Raw genomic sequence first — 9,521 nt, 5'->3', positions numbered from 1 at the left:
CGATGAATACCCAATCAAATACGAAGCCGAACGCCTTCCGCCACCTTTGGTTGCTGATCTCAATGGGGATGGCAAGAAAGAAGTTCTCGTTGCTACCCATGATGCTAAAATTCAGGTACATTATTCCCATTTTTTCCTTTCTTTTTTATTTTTTATTTTTTCCTCGTGCCAATTTTGATTCATTTCTATAGCCTCATGCTTATTTTGGTATCCTTTGTGATTTAAGTGTGAATGATCATTTCTTAGCTCTATTATTTGCTCCATAACTTTGTTGCAACTTACAACTGGTACTGGACTACTAGTAGTGTGTAGCATCTGGGATTTGTAATTATGGCGCGTCTCTATGCAGGTTTTGGAGCCCCATAGTAGGCGGGTCGACGAAGGATTTAGTGAGGCACGTGTGTTGGCCGAGGTGTCTCTGTTACCCGACAAGATTCGTGTTACGTCTGGGAGACGCCCTGTTGCTATGGCCACCGGCTATATTGATCGTTACAAAATGGGGCAACGGCAGAAACAGGTTTTGGTTGTAGTAACTTCCGGTTGGTCCATAATGTGCTTTGATTCCAACCTCCAAAAGTTGTGGGAAAATAATTTACAGGTTGGTTGTGTGAATGGTATTTCAGCTATAGCATTTCACAGGATATAAGTTTTCACTGTATATTTTTTCCATAATCCTGTTATGTTCGCTTGAGTTTACTAATTCTTTTAGTGGCCATTAACAGGAGGATTTTCCCCATAATGCTCACCATAGGGAAGTAGCAATCTCTATAAGCAATTATACTTTGAAGCATGGAGATACAGGATTGGTCATTGTTGGTGGGAGGATGGAAATGCAGCCATATGTATGTGTCCCTTCCCTGGTCTTTATCCCTTTGTTATTGTATTTTGCTGTGTATGCTTGTTTCTACAAGCTATGGCAAAGCACGTTATCTAAAGTTGATTGTGTTTATCAACCTTTATGAAAAATTAAAACTATAAACAGTTTATGAGTCAGATTAACATAAGGTCATGACTTTCTCCTTGCTTTGAGTGTTTTTGTTTACATTAAGGATGAACATGAAAGTTCCCAGTCAGCTATATTTAACGAAGCATGATTTTGCGGGTTTCCTTCTACTTTTGGAGTTTCATAAATTTCCGTAGGCTATTGATTATCATGATGGTAATGATTTAGGATGTGTATCCCTGGTGTGTAATCAGAACTAATAGTTTATCTTTCAATTTGAAGCAAGTGTATTTGGTACTATGTGGTGTCTTATTGCTGTCTTAATGTACATTATCAACTGTTTTTGTATAGTTTGTGCTGATTGGTTTCTCAAGCAAATTGTTCTGTCACTCTCAGGTTTTTATGGATCCTTTTGAAGAACTGGGAATGGGAGCTAGATTTTCTGAGCAGCAGAGAAGAAGTGCTACTGAAAAGGAGGTATGCCTATACACATGGTTGCTAAACGTTTTTGTCATTTTGTTTTATTACCATTAGCATGCAAGGGAGTACCAGAAACATTGATTTATTCAGACCTTAATGATCTGAACACAAGACAACCGTACTTGAAATGAATAAGATGTGATATAAGACAAAAGTGTAATTCTAATAGGTTATAGTTAGAGAATATTGACCTTTTTATAGTGTTCTATTGTTTTGAACCATTTTGCGCTTCTTTTTTTATCTAATTCATCTTACTCCCTGTTCTTCCCCCCTTTGCATATTATCTCATCCCCTTTAAATTTCTCTTTATGTTGGTGGAGATTTTGACTATTTATTATGTTCCTTGTTCTGAATAGGCTTCTGACAACTCTGGAACTGTTGATTTACGCCATTTTGCATTTTATGCATTTGCTGGTAGATCTGGCACAGAACGATGGAGGAGAAAAAATGAGGTGTCTTTCTTTTCTGGTCTTTGTCATGCACTCATGCTTTCTAAGTTTGGTGTTCTTTTCTGGTCTTTGTTATGCACTCATGCTTTCCCATGGAGAGGGATACCTGAACACAAGCATATGAACAGGGATTTTAATTCGTGACTATACAGTTAAAAAGAAAAAGTCATGATCACACACACACAACACAACACAAAATGAGGAATATAATGATCCAGAGCCTGGTGTTGATAAATTATTCCCATGGAGGGATACCTGAACTCAAGCATATGAACAGGGATTTTAATTCGTGACTATACAGTTAAAAAGAAAAAGTCATCAATCACACACACACACACAACACAACGCAACACAAAATGAGGAATATAATGATCCAGAGCCTGGTGTTGATAAATTATTCCCATGGAGAGGGATACCTGAACTCAAGCATATGAACAAGGATTTTATTTCGTGACTATACAGTTAAAAAGAAAAAGTCATCAATCACTCCATCATACAACTGAAATATGTTCCCAACAAACTTCAAATTCAGTCTTAACTGTTTCACCTGGATTAGATATGTCACAACCTACATGTTGGTCATTTTGGTTAAATGTGTCATGAAGCTATTATGACATCTACTTTGTAACAAGCATCAAGCACGTGTTGCATTATTGTCTTTTCTATTTACTAGTAATATCGTGTTGTCTTTTCATTCTTCAGAACATTGAAGCACAGTCTTCAGATGCTTCACAGTTACTTCCACAGCATAACTACAAGCTTGATGTTCACGCTATGAATAGTCGTCAACCTGGAGAGGTATTTAAATTCTAGCTGTTCAGATGAGTCTTAGATGCTTTGTATTGGTGGAATCTGTGGAATGGATTTGCATGAAGCATTAATCCATCCTGTGGGCTTTGACGTAATAGTCTTTCTTTTACAAAATATGTTTCTGTTCTTCTTCCCATCAGCTCGGTTATGTATGTTCGTTTTGGTGCGGATTGCGTTTGTTAATTGTTATATGTAGCTTTTTCCGTTCTTATATTTCCTCATTAGTTCTCTAAACAACTTCTAGAACAATGGAAAAGTAATAATTGGCCCTTCCCATCCTAAATAATATCCAAACAAAGAAAAGTTCAGCTGTGTTACGTGTTTTATAGTCATTGTGTTCCTAACATTCCTTTATTTTATATAAAATTTATTCTCTCGTCAATAAATAATCAACCATCAAAACAAAGAATAGCTTAGAAGGATTGCCAGAATCCTATCTAATATTCACCCAAGTATACTCGAGAACCTTCATCAGCTCCTTCCTCTGTATGTGGAAACACTTTGGCTTGCTTAATTTAGATGTAATTGTGAAATCTGTATCCAGTATCATAGGTATCTCCCTAAAGGATAGCTTCCTGTGACATGTGAAATTCTAGTTTGAATGCAGGGAATTCAGAGAATCAATCCTGGGAGTTATGCCACATCATTGGGTATGTTATATTAGTCAAACTTTACTGTCTTGTGGTAAAGCTTTATCTCAGATGCCCTAGAAACTTGATGTTACACACACTTTATCAGGATAGGAGGGAAGATACTTTGTTGAAGTTGGCACACTTCAGGCGGCACAAGAGGAAAACATTGAAGAGAACACCTGGAAAGAGTACGAATTACCCTTTCCACAAGCCTGAGGAAAATCATCCTCCAGGGAAGGACTCAACCAAAAAAATTTCCAACATAATTGGGAAAGCTGCAAATTATGCTGGTTCAGCAAAATCTAAGAAGGTTAAAATACAAACTGTGTTATGCAACTCCTAACGATGCTGATTTTAGTTAATAATTTAGTTATTAGAGTTTTCTAATAATATAAGCGGGTTAAAAAAAAAAAAGGAGAAATGTTTTCTACGGTACTAATGAGAAGCCCCAGTCACATCCTTACTTTTGGGGGATCCTCATTGTTCTAATGATGTTTTCCCCTTGGATGCAGCATCTACCTTTCGTTCCAACAATAACCAACTACACTCAGGTTTGGTGGGTTCCTAATGTGGTGGTGGCTCATCAGAAGGAAGGGATAGAAGCTATTCATCTGGCATCTGGTCGAACAATATGCAGGGTATTTATATAAACCCCCTAATCAGCTTGAATTTGATTATTGCTTTTGTCATTATTTGCATATCTTGATTAAGTCACAATACAAGTTGTGTCAAGTAATTTTAGAGCCTATTGTAACGCTGTAACTACTGATACTGTTTCTGGTCTACAGAGCAAATAATTTCTTAGTGTAGAAAGTATTAATGTTTGTAGGTTTTTATTTAAAAAAAAAATAAAGAGAATGTTTGGTTCATCCGTCTGTCAAACCTTTGCTCTTGGTTTCTGTTTTAGCTAAAATTTCATTAAGCTCTGACATGTTATTCGCTGATCTTATTGCATTTTCACTGTAATGACAACTTTGTCTTTTTCAGCTTCATCTTCAGGAAGGTGGTCTACATGCTGATATTAATGGTGACGGAGTTCTAGATCATGTCCAGGTGCATGTTTTATTTTTTTTTTTTTTAAATAACGCTAGACCATCATGTAATTTGAGCATGATATGATAATACTGTATTCATACTATTAGGCTGTTGGAGGAAATGGTGCTGAGCAGACTGTAGTTAGTGGGTCAATGGAAGTGCTTCGACCTTGTTGGGCTGTTGCCACATCAGGTGTACCAATAAGGGAGCAACTGTTCAATGTATCTATTTGTCATTATAACCATTTTAATTTATTCCAACATGGAGATCTTTATAGAAGCTTCGCTCGAAGTCCAGATATTGCTTCTTTAGAGGTAGCAACGCCTATTCTCATTCCTAGAAATGATGGCCACAGGCATCGGAAAGGAAGCCATGGTGATGTTGTCTTTTTGACAAACCGGGGCGAGGTATATGCTATTGTTCAACTTTGTTTCTCTAGCCATAACATCTATTATTTTTTTATTTGGTCACCAACCAATACAATTTCAGTTTTGTTCACAAAAGTGTTTCAAGTCTCAATTACCTTGTTCTGGTTGGTGCTGGGCGAATGCATTGTGATGCTTCCATCTGATTACTGTCATAGGAGAACATGCTTTGTATGGTGCTTGAATAGCTTCACATGGACCCATATGATATTATTGATGCTGATATAAGGACTGGGATAAAACTTTTCCTTGCAGATTACATCATACTCCCCTGGTTTGCATGGTCATGATGCTATTTGGCAATGGCAACAATCGACTGGAGTTTCATGGTCAAATATGCCTTCTCCATCAGGGATGATGGAAGGTGGTCAAGTGGTTCCCACACTGAAACCTCTCTCCTTGCGATCACATGATAATCAGGAAATGATCCTTGCAGCTGGTGAACAAGAAGCTGTTGTAATATCACCCGGAGGTAGTATATTGGCTACAATCGAATTACCTGCTCCGCCAACTCACGTATTGATCTCTGAGGACTTCTCAAATGATGGGCTCACTGATCTCATTCTTGTAACCTCGAGCGGAGTTTATGGCTTTGTCCAGACCCGTCAACCCGGTGCTCTCTTCTTCAGCATGTTGGTTGGTTGTCTAATAGTTGTAATGGGAGTCATATTTGTCACCCAGCACTTGAATTCAATCAAGGGAAAGCCTCGTCCTTCATCTGGTCCTCGGTGAAAGCCAGGAATTGCAGGCACTTCAGAACCAACAGAAAAAATTGTGGAGGTGTATAGAATGCAACCACTAGTGCGTCAAGAGTATTCAAAAAGCATGGAGTTTAACGTAAGATTTTGGGAAGGTGCTTAACAGTGTGGCCATTGATTGTAACAGTTTGATAGAAGTGGACAAGATAGCAATGCATGTAGGAATTTTGATGTTATAATGTTGTTATTATGAGGGAACTATACTATGTTGGCTTCACTGACCCGAGTTCATGTGATTGCGGTCACCAATTCACCATACATAGATAATTTACAAACTGAGACTGTACCTATATATTTCAGAGTAAGTTGATTCACACTAGAAACTTACCTGAGTTCAACTCTTGCTCTCTTCCTCCTCTACATTTTTTCCCGTCTTATAACGGCGGTTAACTTCGCCCAAATGCAGCTTGAGGGTTTTCGGTCGAAGTTCTTTGTTCATATTTAATTCGTCCATTTTTATTTACTGTTTTATTTTTTAAAGAAGAAACCTTTTTTTTTTCCTTTATTCTATATTGAAGAAGTATTTACCTTTTTTATTCTGTTTTCAAAGAAAATGCCAAACAAAGAATAAATAAATGTGGCCGACTAAAGATAATTTGAGAAAAGAATTAGAGAAATAATGTTATTCCACCCATACTATTTTTACATTATATATATATGAAGTTATAGAAAAAAAATGACATTATAAAAATAAAAATAACAATATTCATTCTCAAAAATTATTATGTTCTCTTGCAGTATTTTTTCTCTACGTGTGTTTATCTTGAAATGTTAATTGGATTTAGTTTTATTTTAACATAGCCAATTGGATCAGACGTACACGAGGCACATTCAGGAAATATCTCTGTAAGACGAAAGCGACTGTTTCTCGATTTTGTATATGTTCTATATAGCATATACCCTAGGATTTTGTATTCTGTTTTATTTTCTGTTTTCTTTACAAAAAGAATTTTACACCAGCAGAAAATGCTTTTATCTTAATTCTCCTTCTGATAAAACTATCAATTATTTTATATATTATAAATTTTTACTATTATGCCGATATTCTTACGGGTGGCTATGATTTAAATAGTTTTGTTATCGGCTTATCGCCGTGCTTTCATTGAATAATTAGTTAGTCTCGTTGCCAATAAGAAACAAGAATGAACTTTAATTTTGTTAACCCTAAAAAATAAGTTTACAGAATCATGCCTACATTGATCTCTTCCTTTATTCTTATGGGCTTTTGTTAATGGTCGGCCTCTAACAAGATGACTTATAACTTGACTTGATCAGTTATTTAAGATGAGTTATAATTCGACTTATTATTTGATGACGTCAACATTCTTGCTGGGTGAATTCAATATATCAACTGGAGTCATACTCTTCGAGAAGGGAATTTTGTTGTTGACCTTCTTGCCAAGAAAGGACATAAGCTGCGTTTGGGTCTTCAATTCTTCGATAGAGCGGCAGAGCCCCAGGATCAAGTTGATAATTTAAAACTGTTATATAATTGTATATTAAATCATCTAATAATTTTTAATTAGTAACTTTACATGAAAACAATTGTATCCAAATTTTTATTAAAAAATTTTGTTTGTGTTTCACTTGATTTTTAGTAACTTCGACAAGGTGTCGAATTAAACTTGTATCAAGATCTTAGTTCGGAGAGCAGATACAACTCCTCTAAAAAAAGTAAGTTCGACCGGAGAATTACTTAACATAGGTATCAAAATTGTATATATTAAAATATTTATGATAAATTACAAAGTAAAAAAAATAAATAAAACGAAGTAAAAGTATGAGAATAAAATACTTGAAAGAAAAGAATAAAAAATAAACAATATAAAATAAAATAACAAGAAAAAGAAATAGAATAAATAAGTACTGTAATTGAAATAACAAACAAATTAAATTAAAGTTTAAAATAAATTATCGAAATAAATTAAAAAAGAATTAAAAATGATAAAATGAAATTAAAGAGAAAGTTAAAATAATGAAGATAAAATGAACAAAAGAAAATTGACCCCACACATTTACATGTACTTACACTCCATAGATCTCTTCAGCGTCAACGTGACTATGGATTCGTAGAGTTTCATGTGATGTTGTAGTGTTTCAAAGTAAAGTCCCTTTTTCACTTCTGCCTTCTATTTATAGACCACAAGGATAGATTTGTAGAGTATTTTTCTCTTCCCACAATCTAGCTTCTTCCTATTTTAGACCACGACATTATCTTGACCATGAAGAATCTTGACTCCAAAGTTTGACGTTTCATATCTTCTCTTACCTTGGTCTTCAAACCCCACGTTCCATAAAATGATTATAGATGATGCCTTCATGCAATTATTTTATTTCGATTTTTAGAAGTCACCGACTCGACTCCTTCTAGGATAAGTCAAACCCTTGTACTCACACTTTTATGAAACAACCCATGTTGTGATACTTCGGCCTACATTCTTGTGCAACAACCCACATACTATGACACCTCGACTTACATACTGTCGACTCACCATTAGGTCAAACGATTATAGTCGAGCTATCTAAACTGTCGAATTTTTGTACTAACATATTGCCCCTTAAAACTGGTCTTTTCAAAAAATGAAATGACGAGTTTCACTTGATCACATGCCTTGCATATGCCATTTTTAAATTTCAAAATTTTAAAAAGACAGTTATGCAGAAACAAAACGATTCACACAATATCTATGAATACGTAACGTTTCCAATGAGCTTTAATTAATGGGTCCCCTCCTTTTAAACCTTTTCACATTCTCAAGTTTCACTTCTTTGTTTATACCCACTATTTTCATCATTCTTCATTCTTGCAAAAATCTTTCTCCTCTTTCTTGAAATCCTTATTCGCCTTTTTCATGTATTCTCAATATGGCCTCCATTCTAGCAGTACCCCATTGTTATCGCGACTTTTTCTTCTACTACCATTGTGCCACCACTTCTACCACTGTTTTTATTACTATTTCAACTATGGGAGATACTACATCATTCTCTCTTTTTGCTTCTACTACCATCACTGCGGCAACCCTTCTACTCCTGGCGGAGCTTTTGCTACTCACGTCTCTCCTTCACAAGAATAAGACAATGATGATGTTCACATTGTAGCTCTTCCTCTTCTGGTGGCCAATGTGTCGTCACAGTTTTACAATGACGACGGCACTCTACGAGCTCCCTATTCTAACGTTGAGACTACCGAATTCTGGAGAAGCCAGGTATTATTTCCATTCTAGGACACAGACGTCTTGTATCCATATTTAGGGCCACTTTTGACTCAAGAACAATTCAATTCTATCTCTTCTTTCATTCTATCTTTTCTCGAACATCTTTGATTTTTTGCAAAAATGTTAAGGCTACCTATTTTGCCAATCAAGTTTTCAAAATAATACCCCCTAAGAAATCTAGCTCTTTATTTTCAACTTGAATGTCGAGGCTATCTTCGATTTACAAGTCTGTATGAAAATATTTAGGCATTGTTTCTGCTCTTAGATTAGCCACTTTCGACTTGTCTTATACTGCACCTCTCTTAGGGGCTAGTTTGTATGTTTGGTGCCTAGCTACTAATAACTTTTATTTCTCTTATGGAATGATGGGTCAGACCTTGATGAAAAATTTTTCCTTGACTGGCATTGCTCCCGATGGGAAAGATGCATGGTGGACCACTTCATACCCTGATGATATTTTAGACATCAACTTTGACTCGACTTCTGTGTCGAGCTTTATTTAAAACAACATGAGTTTCGAGGGTGAGCCTGTGACTGATAGTGAACATGTAACTTTCTTACTCTTACTCTTGTGGCTGAATGCTTTTTTTTGTCCGAAATTGATTCAGATCCAAAAATATAATTATCTGTCGTTAGTTATCATGCTTCACTGTAAAAAATATGTCAACCTTCCTTCTCTAATTCTGAGTCAATTGTATGAAACACTTTCTTTAGTAGTTAGTGAGATTCGACAAGATGAGTCTTCAATCAACCCCTTTGGTCTTCTCTGGGTTA

The 9,521-nt window shown here is 35.8% G+C and overlaps 1 protein-coding gene across 1 annotated transcript in view; it reads left to right on the top strand.

The window, feature by feature from the left end:
• The window catches only part of LOC107487998 (uncharacterized), a gene marked incomplete in the record, with an annotated part of 6,290 nt that extends 431 nt beyond the window's left edge, over positions 1–5,859 (top strand). The window contains 12 exon segments of the mRNA XM_021142183.2: positions 1–115; positions 350–598; positions 723–842; positions 1,340–1,420; positions 1,780–1,875; positions 2,575–2,670; positions 3,279–3,332; positions 3,421–3,624; positions 3,827–3,952; positions 4,302–4,367; positions 4,457–4,756; positions 5,030–5,859. Of these exon segments, the coding sequence (XP_020997842.1) occupies positions 1–115; positions 350–598; positions 723–842; positions 1,340–1,420; positions 1,780–1,875; positions 2,575–2,670; positions 3,279–3,332; positions 3,421–3,624; positions 3,827–3,952; positions 4,302–4,367; positions 4,457–4,756; positions 5,030–5,506 (1,984 nt within the window).
• Positions 5,860–9,521: the final 3,662 nt, after the last annotated feature.

Source organism: Arachis duranensis, chromosome 5, assembly GCF_000817695.3.
Source record: "Arachis duranensis cultivar V14167 chromosome 5, aradu.V14167.gnm2.J7QH, whole genome shotgun sequence".
Classification (NCBI taxonomy): domain Eukaryota; kingdom Viridiplantae; phylum Streptophyta; class Magnoliopsida; order Fabales; family Fabaceae; genus Arachis; species Arachis duranensis.
The sequence above is the reverse complement of the archived record's forward strand: the minus strand, read 5'-3'. Positions and strand labels throughout refer to the sequence as shown.